Here is a 27231-nt window from a genome sequence, read left to right on the forward strand (position 1 = left end):
GAAGCAAACCGACATTGGAATACAGTATATATAACTGAAGATCATTATACTGTCATCATTACATATGTTTGTGTGTATTTATGGGTTTAAATGTGAATATGGTAGTGTGTGGCCCTAAAAATGGACTTCTAAACTCAGAAACATTATCTGATGTTAATTTAGTTGATCATTTTCATTATAAAATTCATCCTTTTTAACTTCTTTGTTTTCTTAAAGGTTAGAGTGATTTTAAAAAGCGTAAGTAAAAGAGGGATAATAGTATTATCGCATTTTACTATCGTCACTATAACTAATCCACCATAGAACGTTAAATTCTTGGCTTATTTGTAAAATAAACGTGTGGGCTTAAAGACCTACTTCTGACCTCAGCTACAGCTACAGTGGCTGATGCTAATTCAGTAGGTGATTTGTTGTTTTGTTGGTGTAAAATGAACACAGTTATGAATATGTGGGACAACCACATCAGATTTGACTATTATTACACTTTCAAATAAAATCGATCATGAAATATAAAATATGAAATACTTGGCTTATTTTTTTTAAACGTTTAAATGTCTCGTCTTTGCAAAACATGACCAAGTTTTCAACTTTACGATTGATGATTGTTCTATGGCTGATGTTATTTTATCTTCTTAGGTTGCATTGCATTTTATAAAACCTGTTACTGTTAAATCATTGTTAAATCAGTAAGGCACTACAGTGTGAATCGACAAGTGGAGTATATTGTTGTGTCTTGCTGTGTCTGTGCTGCATTAAAACTATTTAATCTCTGGTTGTCCTGATAACTGATTGTCTCCACTAATGTCACTCTGCCTCATCCGCACAGCTGAGAGTCACACACACACACACACACACACACACACACACACACCTCACATCTCACTGTTTATACTAACTAACAGCTCAAATCTGAAAACAGGTTCCCATGGAAACATGTTGATTAAATTGTAGTGCAAGAGTAATAGCGAGGGGGGGGGGGGGAGAGACAGAGAGGGAGAGAGAGAGAGAGAGAGATCATATATCCATCCATCCATCCATCTTCTACCGCTTACTCCTTCTTCAGGGTCGCGGGGGAACCTGGAGCCAATCCCAGGTAGCATCAGGCACAAGGCAGGGTACACCCTGGACAGGGTGCCAGTGAGATCATATATACTACCAGTCAAAAGTTTAGACACATTCATTCTTTATTTTTATATTATTTTCCACATTTTAGAATAATAATAGTAAAGTAATCAAGACTCTGGAGTAACACAAATGGAACTATGGGAATTATGTTGTGATCAAAAATCCTAAATAAATAAAAATAATTGAGTATTTTAGCATCTTCACAGTAGACACCGTTTTTGGCTAGAATTTCCAGAAATGTATTCTTGGCATTTTCTCAACAGATTTCTTGAGGAATTTCCCTGAGATGCTTTTTAAACAGTATTAAAGGAGTTCACACCTACGCTGGACACTTATCGGCTGCTTTTCAGAATATTTCGCTCCAAGTCACCCGTTTTTTTTTTTTAAAAAAAGATCATTTTGTAAATAAAATGTTAGTTTTCTAATGAAAGAAATGAATATCTTGGCACGATTATATTTTTGTCTACAACACCGATTACAAACATTTAATCACACACCTTCAGATCAAAAGCTTTTTAACATCATGAGAAACATTTCAGTCGAGTGTCCACAAACTTTTGACCGGTAGTTATGAAAGATATGATCTGAGTTAATAAAGCATCAGTTAGGTGAACGGCTGAAGGAAAAGGTGTGTAATGAGACACAGCCCGCTGACACAGGGTACAAGACAGTTCCTATGGGGAAGGAGTGTTGTCTAGGGCGGGGGAGCTAGTACATTAAACCAGGGGTTCCCAAACTTTTCCAGGGCAAGGCCCCCCAAATGGCATTAACATTTGACCGAGGCCCTCCTTTTGCAAGATGTCTTTAAAACACATTAAAAATACAGACTTCTGAATATATCCCCATTTTTTTTGTTGTTATTAATAATTACATCTTACATCTTTACATTACATTAGGAATTGATTGTGTGTGTGTGTGTGTGTGTGTGTGTGTGTGTGTGTGTGTGTGTGTGTGGTTGTCTGGAAAAAAAACCATGCATTTATTTATTTTTCACACAAAAGTGTTGAGGCCCCCCGGGCGCCCCCTGGCGGCCCCCACTTTTGAAAACCACTGCATTAACCTGTCGGTCCCAATTTAAGCGCAAGCGCGCGCACACACACACACACACACACACACGCACGTGCGCGCGCGCTGTTAAAATGGTCTCACCTCCCCTGTATGACCCACTGATCGACTTTCCTCACTTCAGACACTCTGTGCTCTTCTCTGACTCGGACTCTGGATGATCAGACCGGTTGACATGTCGCACTCGGTCCTCCCGCCGGAGATACATAACGGCCATGGAGTCGACGACGATCACGACTCCGAACCTGAGGATATTTACCTGCGGGACAGGCGAAGGGCCAAGTCCTTACCGGCCTACCCCGAGCAGGCCAATCTGTTCAGCCGTCTCTCTCAGCGCTGCAGGAAGCAGGTCAAGTTCGCCGACGCGCTCGGCTTGAATCTGGCCAGCGTGAGGCACTTCAGCATCGCCGAGGATCCCCAGGTGCCCTCCGAGGTGTTCGCCGCGCTGCGCGCTCTCCCCGCGCAGCACGAGCGCGAGCGCGAGCGCAAGCCTTCCAACTTCACATTCGCTCGGGACACAGCAGCGGAGGTCACAGAGGCGCGCGCGAATCGCTGCAGGGTCGCCCTGGAGACGGTCTCCATGTCCGGGTGGGCCGTGCGCGGGGTCATACGCGCCAGCGTCGCGCATAACGGCGAGACAGAAGTCGGGGTGAGGTACACGTTCAACCACTGGGCGTCCTACGCGGACGCGCCCGCGGTGCCCGTGTCTGGAGAGCGCGTGCACGACATCCAGAGATTCTCCTTCACTGTGCTCACGCCTCCTTACCTCGAGCCGAACGCGAGTGTGCACTTCGCCGTGTACATGAGGACTGACCGCGGGGAATTCTGGGACAATAACGACGAGCAGAACTACAGTGTGCAGTGTGGCCTCCTGCTGTGAACCCCCCCCGAGTGCATCTTACTCCACTGTCAACTAGAATCTGAGCTGAGTGATTGAAAGATAAATAAATAAATAAATCACATATCTTCACTTAGGGTTATGTACTAGTTGGACAGAGCTGGTTCATGCAAAGACATCAGCGATAATTATTTACAATAGCCTCCTATTTTTAACTAATAATTTACAACATAGAATATTTTTGATAGGCATGAGCTACTTTTGGCACACTGATATCACTGCCTGACCTGATCCTACAGGTCCAGTAAGCTATTTTCACAGAAGGTGGTTTCTTTGTGTTACAGTTACACCAAAATGACAGTAACTCTTCATCAGCTTGGGTGTAGTGAAGCATTTGTCCCATGTGGTCACATGACCTAAACATGCTGGCCACCGTAGCTGTCTGTCCAGCATTATTTTAGTCACGAGAATTTGCCCACCTGTCAAATCTAACGCTGCATTTCACCCAAACTCTGAAATTCTGACCTCTGACTAGATGAAACCCAAAGAAAACACCTCCACAACTCGGAATTCCTACTCGGAAAGTCAGGAAGATCTCCTGAACCCCAAGTTCAGCAAGTGACGTCAAATCAACATGGCTGCTCACAACATCAGCTGTAAACAAATGTGCAACTCTTTCCCTTTAAATGAGTTATACTGTATATAACGGTATGTACTTTAGATCCAACAACGCACAGGCATATTTTCTTGTTAAATCTATAACACTGACTACACAGCTAGCTGTTTTGAGGATGAAAATATACATCACTCTTCACCGCTAGTCGGTTTGATTGCAACCAAAAAACATTGAGATGCCCGTATTCTTTTCTCAATTTGCAGCTCGAACGTATGGAGATCGAGAAATGATGTGATTCCAATTTCTGACTTCCCACTACAGAGTTTTTTTGTTTGTTTTTTTTTTAGATCCGACAAGTAACCTGCACCATAAGATTTTCTGTTATTGATCAGTAACATTTTCCATGAATGTCTCTACAAATATTGTGTTATAGAAGACTAACTTGGAGCTTTTATGTAGCTAACATTGCAGTTAGAATTATGGGTATGTATTTACACTTGCCATCGAGTGTGTAGCAGTGTTCCTGGTGCAGAACCGTTGTCTTGCACACATTAAATCAGTGCCAGAACATCCTCCGGTCTGTTGACTGCGTCAGCACACACTTTAACGCCGGTTCTTCAATGCAGATGTGTTCATGGACCTTATAACGTCCAGCGAAGTACTCAATTTTCTATGTTGAGGCCGTAAAGCTGGACCTTTAAACTCTGAAAAGCGCATATTACCTTACATATGTTGTTTTTTAGTTTGTTTTTTTTTTTTTTTTTACATGCTTTGATGAAAGGGTTGGTTTGATTAAAGGCTTTTTTCATTGTGAAATGTAGGCTTCAAACAGCGACTCGTGTTAAGTTGTATGCATATCATAGCCATTTCATACGATCGGATATGTTTTAAGCTTGTAATACTATGCATGCATCTAAGTAACTATAACTAATGGTAATGAATGGAGAAAAACTAAAATAGCACAAATGTGTTATTAAAATTCTTGTTTTTTTTTTTTGTGCATTTATTGCAATTTCATGGAATATTTAGGAACTTGCCAAAGACAAACCACAAATTCTGCTTCATTATACAATCCACAGCAAAGTGCTAGTAAAGAGTACGAACATTACCTCATGTCAGTGAATCTCAGTACCACACATGAAAGCAGAAAATGTTGAGTCTTTGCAGATCGAGCGAGTGAATACAGGCGAAGCTAAACTCTGAATAAAATGGCCATGGTGGGGGAAAAAAAAGCAGCTTCACTTTTTTTTAATTTTTTTTTTTAATCTACAAATAATAAGAGTTTGATTGAATGTCCTGTCCCTTGAGATTGACATACAAGACCGTGCAAAAGTCTGTACATGCAAAGATGCCTTCAAAAATAATGACATTAAATCTTTCTCCATTAAAAAAATAAATAAATACCACAAAGAGCAGTAAACAGTAATAAATGAAACAAAGGCAATATTTGGCTTGACAACACTTTGCTTAAAAAAAATAGTAGTCTCAGGTAGAATGAGTGCAGTGTTATAAGGAAATGAGCTGTTAGTTTTATCGAGCATCTTGCAGAACCAGTCACGGTTCTTCTGGAGACTTTGACTGTCGCTCTCGCTTCTTATTTTTGCAGCAAAACCCAGCAGCCTTCATTGTGTTTTTTGTCTGAAAACTGGTCTATTATATAATATCCTGCTTTCTTTACTGACATACAAACATTTTTCTGTAACATTTAATTTTGAGCTGGAAAACCAATGTTTCGGAATCTACCATGTTTTTTGTACTGACTCGATAATGTAGAAGCCATGACCTAAAAATCTATAACAAAGTTTGTACTAAAAAAAAAACTACAAAAATAGTGTGCTTAAGACTATTGCACTGTACTGTATACTGTTTTAAATCGTTACTATCCAAAGGTACAAAAGCTGAACAGTGTGACTCCGAGATAACCATGAAACACTCTGGGGCAAGAAACAAACTATGATGCAATATCTGTATCGCTGATTTGGGGGAAAAGTTCATTCGAACATAAGCAGAACCCGATGGTTTGGTTGATAGATGTTGCTTCTAGATGTGGAAGAGAACAAGTTTCAAAAGGTTTAGGTGGTTAGACTGGACATAATGTAAGGAATTAGCTATTAGACCTTTATCTATTTCTGAACAATGCTTCAGGTGAGAAAACGTAGACCTCTATTGCTTGCGAGTGCAAACAAGATGAAAAGGAAGTGTTTCGGCGATGCTTGCAGTTTTGAAACCATCCATTTTTTTTTTATCAGTTTATTTCTCCCTTGTTGTTGTTTCCGTCGCTGTTTCAGCTCTAAGCAATGAAATCTCCTCTCGTAGCTAACGAGAATGGATTTTCCTGAACCGTCCATCACGCCACGCTGATTTCTTCCGACCACTTTGATGTTCACAGCCTTCAAGCTGCATTTGCTAATCTGTATGGGACATGAAGCTCTATTAGGACATTGTTTCTTCTGCCTGAATTGTAGATGATGTGGAACTGGAGCTTGTTTCTCACATACAGTATTACAACTGACAGCTTCATTACCCATCACACAGTCCGAGATATCCGAGGCGTCATTTCCAATGTGGATTACGGCCCAGGATAACGTAGTTTACTCAAGCGAGTTGAAGGATGAGCAGCTGATGTAGGTTTTATTATTCAGGGTTTATGAAGGATGGTCAAAGTGTCACAGATGGGCCCCTGAGAAAGACCCCGGACTCTGACTTCTCAGATAATATTAATGTTAATGTACTGACAACATTGTGCTTTACGCTTTTCTTTTCCTTACTTTACAGTACTGTTATTGTTGTTGTTTTTCATTTGTAGTCAAATGGCTACCTATAATCGAGTAACCTAACCAGATTACCTACTTAACCTCCTTGTGTTGTAATGTTACAGTGTTGTAGAGCCACATAGTATTTGGATTAATACTCAGCTGTCACTTTGCATATAGGTGTCTGTAGATAAAAATAAAAGTAAAGTGATTTGTACATTAGAAGTGTTACTTGTTGCATGCACAGAGTGAATATATAGCTGAGTAAAGCTAACGTTTGTTACATTTAAGACGAAATGTACTTTATACAAACAATATCAGATGTGCTAGGTTTTACAGATGACCTTCGGTTATTAAAAGCAATCAGTCCCTCCATGATTACGTGGTTTTGCGATCACAGAAATGAACGCAAAATCAAGCAAGCTCCACAATACTCTGGGGAGCTTGCGATTGTTCAAAATTACCACAGATTTAGACCAAGACATGTCATTTGACTTGGCACGTCATTTGTTGGTCTCACTGACCAACAAACATCACTGTGAACGACCGTGCAGAACTATTTCGTGCGATTGCAGTTTTGCCAATTTCAAGTAGTTTTCCTGCAAAAAAAAAAAAAAAAGCACAAAAAACTCACATTTTGAAGAAAAAAAAAAAAAGCTGCAGAAAAATCAAGCATTTTTGGCTGCAACAACCACAAAAAACTCAAAATCCTGTACGAACGTGTATTTTAAGATCTTAATAGATGGGAAATATCAAAATGTTATCCAGTTGCTTTTTTGAACGTTATGTTTAGTGCTATTTTTTAAATTTTATTTTGCGTTATATTTTAGATCGCTGCCTTATTACAGCATACAGCAAGTGGGTCAATTAATTTTTAAACTATTGGGGGACTCTATTTTTTTTTTTTGGCAGATAAACAGTAAAATAGAGGTCAGCGTGTTCCTTTTTCTTTTATTCTTTCATTATTGTCTTTTAATATTTTTTTCCTTCAATTTTACATTTACGCATATCAAAATTAAAAACGTCAAATATAAACTTTCATTGCCGTTTCAATGCTTCTGAAGCTTGGATCACTTTTTGCATAACCTTTTTGATGCCTTTAAATGAAAAGGACAGAAGAACACACCTCAGTGTCAAGTGTAACTCAGTTCAATGTCCCCATTCCAACCCTGTATTTAGCCCAGGAAGCATTGTGCAACATGATCTTTATACCTTATACTCGAGCTCACTGGGTCATCCCTACCTAAAAACTAACAAACTAATCTATTTTAAATCTCTCGGCCTTGTGGGAAAACATTAACCCCAATACACAACATCACTGTGACCCTTCGTATGTGTTCAACTTCACATGAAAATGCTCAGGAATTGTCCAGCTCGTGGTGTCTTAAAGCAACATAACTTTAATGAAACAGGACAAATAATACACACATCACATGTATCGGCAAACTTAAAAAAGACAGACTCCTAATAGTGGGCTGTAACAGCAGGCTGTGTGGTGTGTTCGCTGTGTTGTATTTGTACTCAGTGAAGTGTGCACTTCAGCACAGTTGACTTTATAAAGAGGCAGAATGGGTGTAAGTGATTTGGGAACAGTGAATGTATACATTGTCTGAAAGGCATCATCCTCCTCCTCCTCCCTCAACCTAGGCCCCGATGTAGGCGTGTTAGACAGTCAGCGGTTTCCTGAAAAGCCTTGGTCCCCCTCTACAGACAGCGGCGTAGTCCACTTGTGTCCAGTCAGAAGAATTTCCTCGACTGGGATTCCACTACGGTCCGTTGAACCTCGTACATCCTTCCTATGACTACCTGTGCATTAAGAAAAAAATGAAGTTAAAAACATTCAAAATGGTGATTTCCACTTAGAGTACAGGTCCACCACCTCTCTCTGCTCACCACTATGGCATTTTCGAGCACTTGTACCATTTCCTTGAAATTTTAGCAGCCATTTTAACAACCATTAACCCAGACTGCAAAAATGACAACTAAAATGACTCTTGACAGTTGACTAGCTTCAGTTTCAAACCACCTTATGTGCACAAAGTTTGCATGTTCTCCCCGTCCTTCAGGGTACTCCCCCAGTCCAAAGAAGTGTTAAAGGCTGACAATTTCCAAATTGTCAGTAGTGTGTGCCCTGCGATGGGGTGGCCACCCTGTCCAGGGTGTCCCCCACCTTGTGCCCCGAGTTCCCTGGGACAGGCTCCGGGCTCCCCCACGACCCTGTGTAGGATAAACGCTATAGTTGGATATTTTTCAAACAGCAAGGAAGCTACTGAAGGAACACTATTTCAGACCTTGCTATGAATCGATTCCAAAATCGAATCAGTTACAATTAAAATGTCCATATTATCAATTTCCAAATAAATCATTCAACCATTAGTTTTCTTCAGATATCTTGCTAACGAGGATCTCGGATAGATGCGCAGAGGGACGGATGGACGGACAACCCCAAAGACATAATGACAAAAAGAAACAAAAAGAAAAAGCGTGGTACATGAAATCCAAGCAAAATTCTATTAGATTGATGAATATACATATTAAAAGAGATCTTAGAAAAGCATCATGGTAGATCTTTTTTTTTGTTTTTTTGTTTTTTTTTTAATTTGTAGAGTATTTAGTATTATTACTTAATATGTTACCCTTTGCTTTTAATGGCATACAAACATTTCTCTAAAAAGAATGGAACAACAAGAAATTTGGGAAATGGGAGAAAGAATGTAAACCAAACAAATCTGCTCTTGTCCACTGACACTAATACATAAGAAAAAAGCAACAATTTTTTCAACAAATTTAAATCTTACAGTACACAAAACTTTTGTACATTACACTATGTGAGCACTTTGATATAAAACAAAACATAGAAAAATGGTTTTAGGACAGAGGCGTCTGATGTGAAGATGCAGTGTGACAAAATCAGGAATGATGGTTTGGTTTCCACATGGAAACCAAATCAATAATGCCCACAATGCAACACTGTAAATAAACACCAGTCTGATACTGACTGTGTCTATATCAGGGTCGATGTTAGCCTGAAACGCCTGGTATGAGTTTGGATTTGACATTTTCCAATCCAAACCACTGACATTATTTAAAGAGGACCTATTATGCCCCTTTTTACAAGATGTAATATAAGTCTCAGATGTCCCCAAAATGTGTCTGTGAAGTTTCAGCTCAAAATACCCCATGGGTCATTTATTATACCATGCTGTAAATACCCCTTTTTGGGTGAAAGCAAAAACATGCCGTTTTCGTTTGTGTCTCTTTATATGTAAATGAGCTGCTGCTCTCCGACCCCTTTCCGGTAGAGGGCCGTGCCTTTACAGCTCGTGCTTCCGATACTATGGCAACAAGAAAGCCGGGTCAAAGTACACGTTGTTCGCGGAGACCAGAGGCGGGGTTTTTTTTCTTACAAACCTACATAGGTTTTAGTGATGGGAAGTCGGGATCATTTTCTGACTCGGATATTTGAATCTCGTTCAGCAAAAGGAACGAATCTTTTTTTTCGAGTCATTTCGTTCACTTCAGAAGAATATAATTAAAATGTTACATGTTAAATTCCCCAACACGCCTAGTACTTACGCAAACGTTGATCACATTTGGAATAAAAAATAAACTATAGGTTAATGTAGCCAAGGCTGAATTTTGAGAAACGGAAATGATTAATTAATAGCTTAGCATTAGGTCTTCAGGCTATGCAATCTGTTAGTTCACCTCACCTCCCGATCTGAGTCGTGGGGCTGTGACGTGACGAACGAACGACTCGAACCCGAAGACTCGAGAGGTGAACTAATCATTTCTGTTTCCTGTACAGAACCTATGGGGATGTTGCAGCACATGCGCGGTCAAAAATGAACAAATCGCTCTCTGAGACAACTCGTTGTTCCTGAGTCACATTAAAGATCCGTTCAAAATGAACGCATCGTTCATGATCACTAGTAGCTTTGTGCAGGAAGCAAGTCTGGAATTACTGACGCCTCGTTTCAGGCTGTTCGGGAGCGGGTTCATTCTTTTGGGAGACAATTACTCCATTAGTCGTGCACTTTGATATTTGAAACTTTGCAGACTTCTACATTCACAACCAGCTCTATAACACACTACAGGAAAGGTAATATCTGAAAAAGCATAATAAAGGGCACTTTAACACCATGAACATGTGTGATGTTGATTGACATGACTCAGGACACAAACTGCTTTAGAAAACTGCTTGAAGTGAGTGGGATCAATGCATCCCAAATATGCAATTTAATAAATCGAAGGCTGCAAAATACAGCTTTAATAATTCAGTTTGTAAACCCTTATGGAGTATTTGCGGATGTTAAAATTCCGAACCATCAGTTTGCAGCCAACAAATCTGCTATTCACTAAACCTGAAAGTAATGTTTTTTTATTCGAGCATCTGATGCATCCAGATTTCGGTCCACGTCCTCACGAAAACTATTCAGTTATTCAGATTCTGTCCCAAGAGTTATATTTCTTATCCAAGCTCTTTTACACTACAGAATCCAAATATATGCATTACAACCAGAGCAGACAAAGCAATTTCTAACTGTAAATTGCTGTGAATAACATGGTGAGCGATACGCGTGTGTACGTGTGCGTGTGTGTTCTGGAACATGGCATAGTCCAGAGGCGTGTTGTAATCTTAGCTTGATGCCAAGGCTTTACCGCTGAAGCTTTAGAATCACATGGTGGGCTAAATCAAGTGTCAACAGGCCTTGGTGTTGTGTTTTTTTTTTTTTTTTTGTGTGTGTGTGTGTGTGTGTGTGTGTGTGTGTGTGTGTGAAAACACTGGCGTGTGCATAGGACACACTGTGTGCCACACACCTCTGGAAAGGAACAAACACTGACCAATAAACTCAGCGTAAACAGAAGTGTGTGTTCTAGGGACCATGTGGCAGGAACACACTGGGGACCAGGGCAGAACAGCAACACATCAATACAAGCTGTATGTACACACGTACACACACACACAATGGTTATACAATATACTCTACAGCTATGCAATACCACAATAAGCCAAAATAATTCGTTTTTTAATCCTTTTTTAACAAAAGCACCCCTCTTAAGTTAATTTTAAATTATTTTAAACCAACAATAAAAAAAACAAAACAAAAAACAGATAGATAAATTAAAGGAGAAATTAAAATAAACTGTCTTGGTAAAGATGCTGGCCCACCACAAGCTACCAGAACAGCCTTTAATGCAACTTGCCATCAATTCTGCAAGTCTCTGGACCAGTACTGGAGCGATGAACCCTGTTCTTCCAAAATAAATTCCCTCAGTAGGTGTTTTGATGATGGTGATGAAGAGCGCTGTGTGACACGTTCACTCCGAAATCTCCCGTACGTGTCCGACTGGTGCGAGATCTGCTGACTTGGAAGGCCATAGCGTATGATTTACATCAGTTTCATCCTCATCAAACCATTCAATGAGCTCTTGTACCCTGTGAATGGGGGCAGAGTCATCCTGGGGGAGACCACTCCCATCAGGATAGAAATGATTCATCACAGTATAAAAGTGATCAATCAGGTGTTTGTGTATGGTGCTATGTATGGATCCAATGTAACTCTGACTAGGATAAAGAGGTTACTGAAGACAAAAGAATGAATAAATGGATTTAGAAATAAAAGTATTTCTCTTTAAATTATTGTAAAACTTGAGAACCATTATGCAATGTGAGAATTTCCATTTCCACCAGATTACACTACTGGAGCTCAGGCTCTTATCATTCTCATAAACCAAAGCTCTAGCCTGCTCTTTTTCTCAGTGCATCTTCAGGATATGGTCCCTAATAGCTTTCCTTTCCTCCGGCGTTTCAATAAAAATATGCTGCTTCTGCGGTGCCTACGGTCTCGAACGTGGGTTTAAATGCTGCTATAAAAAGTCCTGCATTTGATTGTAAAAAACGGTGCAGGTTTCATCTTGCAGCACCTGATGCAAATGTTTTATTGCAAAAGTTTATTCCTCTTAATTGACTGCTGGCACGCAAGCACACACACACACACGATTTATTTCAACCAGTAGAATACTACTGATGTATAATAAAGGAGAACAGAGAGTGGGGTTAGAGCTTAGTAGTGGAGCCTCTCTGATTCAGCCCAGTTCTGCTGAGAAACACAACACAAACACTTCACAGTGCTCCAGAAACTCTGTGACGGATGCTCCGACTAAACGCGACATGCGGCCACTCTATTTAAAAAAAATGCCTCGGAATGAGTCAGGAAGCCCATCCGTTATGGAGACGGTCTGGAACGTGCAGTGAATTGCTGGCCCGCGGTGAGAAAAAGAGCACCGGTGCTGAAAAAGATGCACGGTTATCTAAGGTGAGGTAAGGTTTCATTTTTCAAACCCCAGTGAAGAAGAGTGCTGAGGTCCATTTTTGTAAAAACGCTCGCCGTATGCGTGACACGGACCATCTGTCAGTTTGAGCAGCTCGCTTTGACGCCTGCCCATAACCTCCTGCTTAGAGGAGCCGCAGAGGCCCGTGGGAAAAGAGCACAGACTGATGGGGCTTAAACTGGATGCTGGAGAGGGTGAGATCGGTACAGCTGGATTTACGCTGCAACTCTTCTAAAGGATGAAGCACGGTTATAAAGAAAGCTGGTGCTGCGTTCTCCCATACCTATCACGCTTTATTCAGCGTTAACAAAGAGCTATATACTGTAGCGCATTTCATCCAATTTCTGTATGTTTTATGGTCGTTTGCTTGCTATTAGTGTCACAGACAAGACAAAAGAAAATGATAATGCCAAGTGTGTGGCAATTAAATCAGGAAAAATATTAAACAGGTGTTCCACCAAACTCCTAAATCGAACTCTAAATCTTAATAAGCGCTTATTAACGTCGGCTCGGAGATGGTAGGACTTCAACTGATGCTTCATTAAAGGCAGGTGAATTTGGAGGGTAAGTGCAAGCTCAACATCTCTCAAAACCAGTCCTGTCAAAAGCAGTTGTACGCATCCACCATCCAGAGCATGTTAACCTCATCAATAACCAAGCGGTTCAGCTTAGCCTCCTCCTGCTTAAAGAGCTCTCACTTCAGGAGCTTCACGACACCAGTGCCAAGAAGTGAGCTGAAACAAATCATCATGGACCCCACACAACAACTCAGGTAAACGGTACCGATCCATCAGAACCAGTACACGGCACTTGAGCAGTTTATATATATATGTCAGATAGCACTGAACGTGGACTCACTGAATGTATGGTCTCCATTGTCTGTATGTAAAGACTGCCTAATTATATTCCTGTGTGTTTGTATGACTGACTGGTGAATAAAGTGTTATTCTGAAGCCTGGAGGTAAGAGACTAATAAACAAGGCGAAAAAACAAACAAACACAAATCCAGTTTAGATCCAGTTTGTTTGCAGAAAACCTTGTTCCCAATTGGTGTCTAAAAACTTATGACTGGCAGTGTATGTGGACAGTCACCTGATGCTCTTTATTTAAATGTCACTAACAACCACACATACAGAGACACACATAGCTAGAGACACACACACACACACACACACACACACACACACACATCCAAAACACAGCTGTGCCAGCTCCACGTGCGTGACAGCCCAGTGATAAGCACGATCACGTACACAACTTGCCTCAGCACTCCTCTAACCTTGCCGCTCACCAAACACACGCTGCAGTGCCCCTGGTGGGTTTGTTTTTTACCCGTACGTTGGTAGATAAGATAAAAAAAGCAAGAATGATGAGAATTCAGAACAAGCAGTTCGGTAAACAAGAGTGCTCCGAATGAAATTTACCACAGAATCCAACTTTGCAGGACTTTTATCGAAGCCATGGCTGCGTTCACTGCATACACTCAGGCTACATTCTACGATAAAACTCTCGGGACAACCCCAATGTCATAACGGTGAGAAAAAGTACAGTGTCAACAGCCCATGGCCAAGCTCAGAGCATCTCTGTGTACTCAGCGCACATAGTGCCACCGTAGCCCTTTTTATAACCTGGTATCAGCGGGCATGCAGGATACACAGGACCCCAGGGAGAAACCTGCTACAAAACAGAACAGCTCTCTCACGAAAAAAAAAAACCTAAACATTTGACACTGCACTTTAAATCCTGCGGATCACCTCTGCCTGAAAGCAACTGTGCAGGAAACACTAGTGAGCTGTGTTAAACAATCCGACAGATTAGGAGTGATTCTTTAACAAGCGACTACAACAGAGAGACAATAAATACTGTATGGTCAGTACATCAGTATGTAGGTTCTTAAGCAGCTTACAAATACAGTACTTCAAATGATGGCCACTAGATTGAAATGTTAAGCATGATAAGCATACACAGCATCCTTTACTTGCGTGGCCACATCGAATCGCTGGCGTCTCTCTGGAACGTAAACAACCTGGCGACTGTGGTTGAAAAGAGGAGTGAAAATGAGTAAGTGGAGAACTTCCACAACTTTCTCTTGAATACAAATAGGGATTCACTGGTTGAAATAATAGGCGTGGACTCTTAGTTCAAGTATGTTTCCGAGGAGGGCCTGAAAATACACACCTACATTTAAATAAATACTCTTAAATTAGTGCACCGGGAAAATAAAGGTCTATTTAGCGTAAATGGTTTTCCAACAAGTCTTTAAAGTACGCTGGAAATGCCAAACCCCAATTTTACAAGCAATCTTACCTGAGCCTGTGTCAAACACTCTGCTATAAAACCAAACCCACATGTTAAATTACTCAGCCAGAATAGTAAGGTAATGGAAGAAGAAAATGAAGAGGAAGAAGAAGCCATTAGTCGTCACATATACATCACAAGTCCAATGTCTTAACTGAGCTACCACCTTTATTTAATATCACTGCCATGTATCCTAACAAAATGTCCAGGTCCTCTGGCAGAAAAACAGCCCCAAAACATTAAAGAGCCACCGCCATATTTAACCGTGGACATGAGGTACTTTTCCATGTGGCTACCTCTCTGTGTGCACCAAAACCACCTCTGGTGTTTATTACCAAAAAGCTCTATTTTGGTTTCATCTGACCATAGAACCCGATCCCGTTTGAAGTTCCAGTAGTGTCTGGCAAACTGAAGACGCTTGAGTTTGTTTTTGGATGAGAGTAGAGGCTTTTTTCTTGAAATCCTTCCAAACAACTTGTGGTGATGTAGGTGACTTCAGATTGTAGTTTTGGAGACTTTCTGACCCCAAGACACAACTAATTTCTGTAATTCTCCAGCTGTGATCCTTGGAGATTTTTTGGCCCCTCGAACCGTCCTCTTCACAGTGCGTTGAGACGATAAAGACACACGTCCAATTCCAGGTTGATTCATAACATTTCCAGTTGACTGGAACTTTTTAATTATAGCCCTGATGGTGGAAATGGGCATTTTCAATGCTTGTGCTATTTTCTTACAGCCACTTCCCATTTTGTGAAGCTTTTGCCGCACATCACAGCTATATTCCTTGGTCTTACGCATTGTTATGAATGACTAAGGGAATTTGGCCTGTGTGTTACCTCATATTTATACCCCTGTGAAACAGGAAGTCATGGTTGAACAATTTCCTGTTCCTAGTCACTCAGGTGTACTAAATAAATGTAAAATATCAATGGGAATATACTTCAAAGATATTTTTTTCTCATATGAAATCATAGGGGTGCCTTCTTTGCTCATATTTACCAAGGGTGCCAATATTTCTAAGGGCAAGAATTCACTGTGCGCGCTATAGCTTGCAGCAGTTTACTGCATAATACAGATAATTTCATAATCGTATTAATATAAGATACGATTAAACAGATAAAATAGTATATACATTGCAAAAGGTTCTAGCTAGACGCAGTTTCGATCAAAGTTACTCAAAGAGGCTGGGTGAGTGGGGGAAGACGTCACTTTAAGGTCTGTGTTTGGCGTAAAGCAGCACACAAGCTACAGTGATGATGAAAACAAAATGGCAGCTTTAAAAGCTATCCATCTTTACTGTTGTAACTGCAGCAGGCACGCACGCTACAGTTCTTTTCCACCCAGATATCTGCAGACTGCAGAAAAAGACTTGTCCCTCTGTGCTGATACTCACTCTCTCTCTCTCTCTCTCTCTCTCTCACACACACACACACACACGAACAGATAAAACCAGAAAGATACAGCATAGACAGGCACCCACACACACACACACACACACACACACACACACACTCACAGATAAGTACACACAGAGACACACACATACAAATACACAGACTCACACACTCACACACACACACATACTCCCAGACACACACACACACACACACACAGAAGCACCCCCTTCCTTCCTCACCCCCCCAAACAAACAAACAAACAAACAAAAACACACACACACACACACACACACACACACACTTTCACAGAGGTCAGGTCGCATTATAACAATGAACTCCAATCCTCACTAGCCTTCATGTTCGGCATATTTGACGCTGTAACCCACGTTTTTAAAAGCCGTGTGCCGAATGTGTGTGTCTTCATACGCCTGGGTGTGACTCCTAAGAGAGCCAGGACTCTACACACTCTTCCAGCTCCCACATATTTGTACGTCGAGATGACCTAACGCCTGAAACAGGGAGAACCTAAGTGTGTGATGAGCGAGAACTGAAATTTCTGGAAGATGGCACAGAGTGGATTTCACTCTGTCTCTTTAAATCTGTCTCTTCTCTTCTCACCTGCAGTCCTCACCCTTTCCCGTTCACACCATCTCAATCTCTTCTCTTCCCACCTGTCTCTCTCTCTCTCCCCACCTGTCTCTCTCTCTCTCACCACCTGTCTCTCTCTCTCTCTCTCCCCACCTGTCTCTCTCTCATGTTGCTTTGTTTTCTGTTAAATGTTGTGCCACTCTGCACAAGCACCTGAATGGTCCAAACCGATTTGTAAACAAGATGTGCATGATGACCTGCTACTTAAAAAAAACAACAAAAAAAATACAGCTGAAGATGTGAATGAACTACATCCAAGTGTGTGAGTGTGTGTGGGTTCTCCGTAAAGCTCCACTAGAGGGCAGCAGCGTCTTGTACTAACACACACACACACACACACACACACACACACACACACACACACACACACACACACACACACACACGCGCGCGCACACACACACACACACACACACACATACATATGTGCAGGTGGGCATGTCTCTGTGCCCACTCATTCCACTTGTCCACTAGTGGGGGGGCGGAGTCAAGGAAGGAGGTGGCACTGCTCTCAGCCAATCAGTATGCAGTAAGCACATTCATGTTAATTGTTGCGGCTGCAGTAGGCACCCCATGTCACACTGCAGATCCCCCTAGTGCACACACTTGGAGAGAACGAAATCACAGAAGTATTACATGTCTTTTTACACACACACACACACACACACACACAGAGCAAAGAATACCCAGACATGTGGGGGTGAATGTGACTAGAATATAATGTGTCTACACTTAGCAGAGGAGTGCCGACATGCAAAAGGTTACAAGCAGCTCTCGACAAAAAGCAGGCGCACACGTCGTGATCGGCCCTCGTGTCTCCCACCCCCGAAAGATTTCATATTCCAAGCGTTTGCTTGCAACCCTAAGAAATTCTCGGGGTGCTCTTTGAGCTTGCACAGTGGCACAGAAGCTGATCGAGATCCTCCTACTCTCACAGAAGATCAGAGCTGCAGAAATTAGAGAAATCATGATAAAAATACAATTCCTGATTCGTGCAATGTGTTCTTCGGGAAGAAAAGGCTTTTTATGGCTGTTTTAACGCCCGGCAGTCTGCTTGCTGTAATAATGAAGCGGGAGAGTGAGGATTAAATGCATCCAAATGCTAAATAATCACAGCAGATTGAAAAGCACTTGTGCATGCAAACGTGTATAGCTCTGGGCCTTGTGGGTATTTGGGTTTTTCTAATTATGTGCACGACCCACACAGCCAGGTCGCTGGAGAGCACAGAGCGCAGATCTTCTCGCAGTTCACGGGCGGACCCAGTCACGCATAATTCACAGCAGGCCTGGCTTTTTCAACCCTCCTAGGAGCAGCTATTTTTAATCTGATACTTAACATTTTACCACCAGGCAAGATAAGCAGTTCTCCAGCTCCGACGCTTCGCAGGTTACGGGTTACTAGGGAAACGGTGTTTAAATAGGGCTTTGTGGGGCTGTGCTGTTATGAGAAAATAATCAACGACAGGGTGGTGTGATGTTACTCTAACAGCACATCTGGATGTGCTTTACTCCTTTTACTCTACAGCTATTTGCTGACAATTACAATGCTTTATTTATTCATGAAGAACACATGATGCTTTTTAATCATTTATAGTTACATCTAACATTGTAGATCATCTGAGAAACAAGCGAATTCCTGTTATCACTTATGTTATAGCGTCACATGTTATAGTCTTCACTCACCAGCCCTCTCGTTGTCTCTCTCTTGATGTTACTGACTGTTATACAGTATGTTAGACATTACGTATGTATATTAAACCCATAAGCATTGGGATGCTATGCATTTTTTTAAAATGAGGTAATGGCGTGTCCATTCGTTGCCAATTTCTCTTTCAAACCCACATCTGTCTCCTACTAGATCCATTTTAAACCACACAGGAACCCAAACCCTGCCTACAGTAAATGGTGCAGTAAGGTGACCCTCCTCGTACTCCCGACTGGCCTGAGAGTGTCTTTCTGAGCGTATCGGGGAATGGCAGGATATCCCACCCTGACACGGGAGAGCCGATTAGCGTTGCTCTGGGGCTCCTCAATCTGCTCTGATTACCACTCGGCTCTTCTTTTACACAAGCACTGCACCAGAGGAGGCTGTGCCCTTGAAACAGAGAGAGAGGCAGAGGACAACGAGGGAGGATCATCATACACCACCTGATTACATGGCTAATAATTAGACTCATGGACCTCATGCAGCTCATGGACCCCGTCCGTACCTACAAGTTTGGTTCACAGTTAAGCTCCATAATGCCAAAAATGTCACTGCAAGGAATTTTTAAGGTAACAGAAGTGTACTTGAGGCATGATTTTAGTCGTTCACATTCATTATCATCAGTCTGGGGTATCACTAGAACATGGAGGTGTGCAGATTCTACTACACTCAGGTCCTGGTCACGTTCAGACGTCTGTTACACGCTGCACGGTGACAGATAAAAGGAGAGGCCGTTAAATCCCAGGGGTTCATGATATTTATTTATTTATTTAAATTTATATCTTACTTACTTGCTTACTTCCTTCTTTTGTTTCTTACTTCCTTCTATTTATCCATCCATCCATACACCAATACACCATCCATCCAATTTATTCATTCATTCATGGTTAATTACTTTATTTATTTATTTATGCTTACTTTTCTTAGTTACTTATACTGATTTCTTTCTTACTTTCCTTCCTCCCTCCTGTCCATCCGTCCAGTTTATTAATTGATTTATTTCCTTCCTTTCTATTGATTTATGTTTGTTTGTTTGTTTGCTTGCTTACTAGGGGTCTTACTTTTTCTTTGCTTCTTTCCTTCCTTTCTTCCATCCATCCAATTCATTCATTAAATTAATATATTTATTTATACTATATATACACAGTGGGGGAAATAGGTATTGAACGCGTCAACATTTTTTCCAGTAAATATATTTCCAATGAGACTATTCACATGAAATGTTCACCAGACTTTGGTATTAACTCAAGAAATCCGGAAATATAAAGAATTCACAACATAAAAGTCCATAAATAAAGTTGTGTAATAAATTGGAACGACAGTAAAAAGTATTGAACACGCTAAGAAAAAGCAGTTCTGCAAGCTATGGCAAGGAACCAGCTGAAATCCGTAAGTAATTATACCCCCTATCTGTGCAAAGTAATATCAGCCGGGTTAGTAAATTGATAGTCTATAAAAAGGCGTTTGTTACCAAGGTGTCACACAAGAAACATCTCATGATGGGTAAAAGCAAAGAGCTCTTCCAAGACCTTCACAACCTTATTGCTGCAAAACATATTGATGGAATCGGATACAGACGTATTAAAAAACTTCTGAATCCTCCAGTAAGCACCATTGGGGCCATTATCCACATGTGGAAGCAACATCACTCCGTCATCACCCGGACACGCACAGGAGCTCCTCACAAGATTTATGACCAGGGAGTCATAAGAATAGTCAGAAGAGTAGCCCAAGAGCCAAGGACCACTCGGAAAGAGCTCCAGAAACACTCGGAGGCAGCAGGTACCATCGTCACAGAGAAAACAATAGGCAATGCACTCCACTGCCCATGCTCACCCCACAAGACTCCATTATTAAAGAAAAGGCATGTCGAAGCGCGTTTAAAGTTTGCTACAACTCATTTGGACAAACCTATGAAATACTGGGAGAGTGTAGTCTCGTCAGATGAGAGCAAAATGTAACTTTTTGTCTGTCATACTACACACCATGTTTGGAGAAGAAATGGCGCTGCAAATCACCCTAAAATCACTATACCAACAGTGAAGTGTGGAGGTGGAAGCACCATGGTGTGGGGCTGTTTTTAATCACATGGTACTGGCAGACTTCATATAATTGAAGGAACGATGAATGGAGCCCTTTACCGGGAGATTCTTGAGAAGAATCTGCTGCCATCCACCAGGATGATGAAGATGAGACGTGGGTGGACCTTCCAGCAGGACAACGATCCAAAGCATTCAGCAAACGATACTCTCAATTGGTTTCCGAGAAAAAATAAATCAAGGTGTTAGAATGGCCTTAAATCCAATTGAACAAGATTTAAAGACAATATGTTTAGAAGAACGGGCCAAAATCACAGCTGAATACTGTGGTCCGTTAATTTCTTCATACAGGAAGTGTCTTGAAGCTGTCATTACAAACAAAGGCTTCTCCACTAAGTATTAAATAAATTTCAGTTAGCGTGTTCAATACTTTTTTCCCCCGGGTCATTCCACTTTATTACACATAACTTTAATTATGGACTTTAATGTTGTGAATATATATATATATATATATATATATATATATATATATATATATATATATATGTGTGTGTGTGTGTGTGTGTGTGTTATTATATTTTTCAAAACTACGGATATTCCGCAGATTTGGGCTAAGACGCATCATGTGACATTATCACAACTCACATTCAGCCAAAGCCCTCTTTGATTCATGTGCATCAAACACAAGTACAGCTAAAATGTCTTATTTACCAGCAAACACCACAGTAAAAAAATTGCAATTCCACCAACTCACAAACTTCCATAATAAAGCACGCAATGCATTGCATCGCAATGTTTGAAAAAAGCCAGAGCAAAATCAAGCACTTTGGCCGCAACAATCACAAAAAAAAACCCCTCCACAAATCCTGTACGGACTGATACACTTCTCAGCTTGACTGACTGATCACCTGAACTGAGCTTGGTTTATTCCAAAACTCAATGATTTAATACAAGCCTAACCCTTTACATTTCAAAGCAGAAGAAGTGCTGAAGCGCGGTCTCATGCACAATGTTCTGAATCTACACTGTAACACACTGTAACAGCTTTAGGGTTTATGGGTTGTAAATAGTTCAGGAAAAAATACTAATGGCTCTAATACATAAACATGATGGTCCATAACTGCATAATTTGGGTGACAGAATATTGCATATTTAGCCTGTGCTCATGAAATAAATCTGTGGTGTAAACTTTTTTTTAAAGAGTGTACAGGGGTGTCATGCTAAAAAAGTTTGAGAATCCCTGCCATATTTCAGCACCCCTAATAACATGCAGAGATAAGGAGAAGATTCATGAAAACAGTTTAAAAAGAGAGAGGCAGACCTTCTGTCCATTGATGGAGCTCGGTTAAACGGACATAAAGACGTCTTTCCATCGACGGAGGTGAGCTGTATAGATGCGCGTGAGGGTAAAAAATGCAGTGAAATGCTTACGCAGAGTTTCTGACAAAATGACAAATCCTTCTCCACAGCACAGGCAACAGTCCCTTTCTCTTTCAGACACACAGTCCTGATTTAGGTACTGCGTGCTCTACGTCGGTCTGACTTGTGTGTAAGAGCGGAGGCTGCTGTTAGGACCTGAGGCTCTATACACACATCGGCTCATTCCAGCGGTCGACCGTGGCATTCATTACAGTTTAATGATGTGCTAGCAGTGGCCTGTTCGAACACTAAGCCTTGCCATTTCCACTGGAAAAGACAGGCTAATGGGATTCAGTAGAGAATGCCTGCAGGCTATAGAGCTGCGTGTGGGATGGAAGCCACCTACACACACACACACACACACACACACACACACACACACACACACACACACACACACACACACACACACACACACACACACACACACACACACACGAAACACCCACAAATACAAATTTCGGCCATGCATAGAGGACACCAACTTTCACAAAGCATACTGAGACTGATGTAGCCCCTGACTCAAACCTAAAAAAAACAAAAAACTAAACATGTATATATATTTGGAAGGTCAGTGCAAGGTCAAAGCCTGATGAAGCAATGTTAGGACTTGGGTTGGGTGCTTTGACGAAAATATCAAATCATGATTCTTGAAGAGATTTCTACTATACACCCTTATCACACTTATCACGTTATATATAGTGCCCTCCACTAATATTGGCACCCTTGATAAATATGAGCAAAGAAGGCTGTGAACAATGGTCTTTGTTTAACCTTGTGATCTTTTGTTAAAAAAATTCACAAAAATACTCTGCTCTCATGGACTTCAAACAATTGCAACACAACACAGTTTTATTTATAAAAAAAAAAAAAAAAAGTTACATATAGGTGTGCAACAATTATTGGCACCCCATGAATTCATATGAGAAAAATATATTTGAAGTATATTACCACTGACATTTTTTTTTTAGTACACCCGGGTGACTAGGAATGGGAAATTGTTCAACCATGACTTCCTGTTTCACAGGGGTATAAATATGAAGTAACACATATGCCAAATTCCCCTAGTCTTTCATAACAATGGGTAAGACGAAGGAATAGAGGCTTTTTTTCTTGAAACCCTTCCAAACAACTTGTGGTGATGTAGGTGACTTCAGATTGTAGTTTTGGAGACTTTCTGACCCCAAGACACAACTAACTTCTGTAATTCTCCAGCTGTGATCCTTGGAGATTTTTTGGCCACTCGAACCATCCTCTTCACAGTGTGCTGAGACAATATAGACACAAGTTCAATTCCAGGTTGATTCATAACATTTCCAGTTGACTGGAACTTTTTAATTATAGCCCTGATGGTGGAAATGGGCATTTTCAATGCTTGTGCTATTTTCTTACAGCCACTTCCCATTTTGTGAAGCTCAACAACCTTTTTCTGCACATCACAGCTATAGTCTCATCCAAAAACAAACTCGAGCGTCTTCAGGTTGCCAGACACTACTGGAACTTCAAATGGGATCGGGTTCTATGGTCAGATGAAACCAAAATAGAGCTTTTTGGTAATAAACACCAGAGGTGGTTTTTGGCGCACACAGAGAGGTAGCCATATGGAAAAGTACCTCATGCCCACGGTTAAATATGGTGGTGGCTCTTTAATGTTTTGGGGCTGTTTTTCTGCCAGAGGACCTGGACATTTTGTTAGGATACACAGCATCATGGATTATCAAATATCAGCAGATATTAAATAAAAACCTGACTGCCTCTGCCAGAAAGATTAAAATGGGCCGTGGTTGGATCTTCCAGCAGGACAATGATCCAAAACATACACGTGCATCTAAAAAATTTGAATATCGTGGAAAAGATCATTTCCCCCTGTGATTTAATTAAAAAAGTGGAACTTTCATATATTCTAGATTCATTACACATAAAGTGAAATATTTCAGGTCTTTTTTTGTTTTAATCTTGATGATTATGGCTTACAGCTCATGGAAATAAAAAAAAAAAAATCCAGTATCTCAAAATATTACAATAAAGAACTTATAATACAGAAATGTCGATAATAATAAGAGAATGGCCGTCAGCCTGCTTTCTATATTTTTATTAGTAATAAAAGGATACAGATATACTCGAAAACAGACAATTACAAAGATAATAATAAGATAATCATTTATGGATCCAGTAAAACATTTCTGTGATGATAATAATAATAATAATAATAATAATAAATGACATGCTATCAAATCATTATAGCCTATTGATACACCTACTGTTTGGAGACGAGTGGGGAAACTTTAGACAGATGGTTTAGCTCCATCTCTAATCCTGACAGTCTGACCTGTCCTGTCAAAAAACCTTCCCTTCTTACAGCTGTCTCCTCAACTGTTTCTCTTTGGGAAACCTTCCGTGTGAGAAAAGGTAAACAGCCAACTAACTACGGTAAGATTCACAATATGTCAGTCGTTCAGCCAAAACAAGGAGCTTGTCATAAAAGTCAGTTTAGAGAATAACCGTCAATATAGATAATAATTTCGATTATGGGCAATGTATAATATAATAGAATATAAAATATAATATAAGCTGAGACTTATACTTAGACTTATTACTGTTGCCCGGACCAATATGGCGGCGATGCTGACGTACGATCCAGTGGCCAATGTATTTATATGTCTATGGCACAAAGTATTGACTTAAAGGGGGTCAATAATTGTTGCACACCTATATTTAATAAAAGATAAACCTGTGTTTTGTTTGTAATTGTTTGATATCCATGAGAGCAGAGTATTTTTGTGATTTTTTTTAACAAAAGATGAAAAGGTTAAACAATAAAGACAATTTTTCACAGCCTTCTTCGCTCATATTTAACAAGGGTGCCAATATTAGTGGAGGGAACTGTATATCGTTCATATCGCCCAGCCCTTATTAGGATTCTTGTTCTGGTGGGTTGACATTAGAGATGATCGCTGTTAGTCCATGGACAGATTTCAGAAAAATACATAAAAATAAGGCTGGATATATAAAAAATAAGGCTGTCTTGAAGTGGATTTTTTTTTTTTTTTTTACTTTTGTGGAAGCAAGAACAGCACCACCAACGGTTATAAATAAAAATGTATAGAATGATATGAAGTAGGGTCTGGGGCTGATTTCTTTCGAACAGCAAGTAAAAGTCATGTCAGTGGATTACACTGGTGTAATGCCACTGTGATTTCGTGTGTATTTTAGGGTAATTTATTTAAGCCCTCTTCACTGACTCATCCATAACATATCATCAGCAGTGACTGAGAAGGCAAACGTGAAATACTATAGCGAGTGAAAAAACATGAACAAGATGAATTACTTTCTCACTGCTCATAGATTTTTTTTTTTTCCCCAAAAACGTCTGAAGAAACTAGAAATAAAATGTTAAGCAAATACCGTCTGATCAAGATGCAAATTAAAGTACGGACAAAAGAGCTGGTTAACTAGAGCACCTTTCTGTTCATCATGCTTGCTGTTGCTGCTGACTTGAAAATAAATAAAAAAAGCTATCAAAAACAGTGCTCAGTGGTCATTCAATTGGTGTGTTCCAGTGTGTATGTGTAATAGTTTTACACACACACACACACACACACACACACACCTGAATCACAGCATTGCTACTTACTTTTAAATTCTTTCTTCAGGCTGCTACAGCACTTCCTAATAAACATAAAAAGGCTCAGTGGGCTGCTCTATGTTGGTTTTTTCTGAAAGAGCAAGAAAGTAGTGGACTTTTGGAGGTCAAGTCGAGGACATGCATCTGTCTGGGAGAGAAGGAAAGGCACTTGGGAATGTGGGAAAGGAGAGCAGAGCATAATGAGTGAGGGACTGCAGGACAGAACGTGATGAAGTTTGTGTGTGTTTGTGTGCTGTGAGGTCACTGTCAGGATAAAGTCGGAGTTTTACTGCAAGGACCAAAGAAAAAGCTAGTCAATCAGTTATATTCATGACATGTCTTTGACAATAAGTGCAGGCAATAAATGCAGTCTAGTTTCAGGACTCATCACAGCATTCAGACTGCATTAGTCTGTATTCCTCTCTCTCTCGGTCTCTGGCCTCCTAGACCCAAGTGCTGTCCCTGGCCCCGTTCACACCTGGCATTAACATGCGTCCCGGGTGAACGAATCACAAGTGGGCATGACCATTCACACCTGTCATTATGAAGGAGTCTTCACTGAGCACAATCTGATCAGAATTCATACATCATTTCCACAGGAGAAAAGCAGGAAACCAGTCCAAGGAAACCGGGAGGAAACGGAAGTACCCGGAGGAAACCCCTGCAGCACAAGGAGAACATGCAAACTCCGCGCACACAGGGCAGCGGCAGGAATCGAATCCCCAACGCTGGAGGTGTGAGGCGAACGTGCCAACCACTAAGCCACCGTGCGCCCATGATCATTACTAGTTTGACCAAGTATTGATTGTTTGGAACATTTGACAACAAAGGGTCAAATACGGTGTTCCTCAAGGCAATGTACAAGGTCCTCTACTGTTGTCTAGATGTTAATATTTGGAAGACAAAATCACTGATACAGTACAACCAAGTACAACAAAAGCGTACAAACTATAGTACAAATTAATATACAAAATGTGAATTAACACACAAAGAAAAAAATAAACATGAATTGGTAATTAATTCTATGAAATAATGATAACGAGTCTTGATTGATCACATATACATATGCACAGTGAAATTCTTTTCTTTGCATACCCCAGCATGTCAGGAAGTTGGGGTCAGAGCGCAGGGTCAGCCATGATACAGCACCCCTGGAGCAGAAAGGGTTAAGGGCCTTGCTCAAGGGCCCAACAGGGGCAGCTTGACAGTGCTGGGGCTTTGACAGTGCCCGACCTTCTGATCAGTAACCCAGAGCCTTAACCGCCAAGCCACCACTGCCCCAATGACAAATATTTATGAAATAATACTGATACAGTATCACATTTGTCTGGTAAGACAGGAAATTTGTCTCAGAGTATAATGGTTGT

At 40.8% G+C, this 27231-nt stretch overlaps 2 protein-coding genes across 2 annotated transcripts in view; one reads left to right on the top strand and one right to left on the bottom strand.

Annotated features, from left to right (window-relative positions):
• Window positions 1-2266: 2266 nt before the first annotated feature.
• ppp1r3g (protein phosphatase 1 regulatory subunit 3G) lies at window positions 2267-6614 on the top strand. Its single transcript, XM_053636080.1, has 2 exons — window positions 2267-3736; window positions 3908-6614. Exon 1 carries the CDS (start codon window positions 2348-2350, stop codon window positions 3068-3070), a length of 723 nt encoding a protein of 240 aa, XP_053492055.1. The 5' UTR covers window positions 2267-2347; the 3' UTR covers window positions 3071-3736; window positions 3908-6614.
• Window positions 6615-7771: 1157 nt separating this feature from the next.
• The window catches only part of LOC128614625 (LYR motif-containing protein 4A), a 59517-nt gene continuing 40057 nt past the window's right edge, over window positions 7772-27231 (bottom strand). The window contains exon 3 of the mRNA XM_053636106.1: window positions 7772-8203. Coding sequence (XP_053492081.1) covers window positions 8135-8203 — 69 coding nt within the window. The 3' untranslated portion in view covers window positions 7772-8134. The remainder of the gene's footprint in view (window positions 8204-27231) is intronic.

Source organism: Ictalurus furcatus, chromosome 1 (genome assembly GCF_023375685.1).
Source record: "Ictalurus furcatus strain D&B chromosome 1, Billie_1.0, whole genome shotgun sequence".
In the NCBI taxonomy this organism is placed as follows: domain Eukaryota; kingdom Metazoa; phylum Chordata; class Actinopteri; order Siluriformes; family Ictaluridae; genus Ictalurus; species Ictalurus furcatus.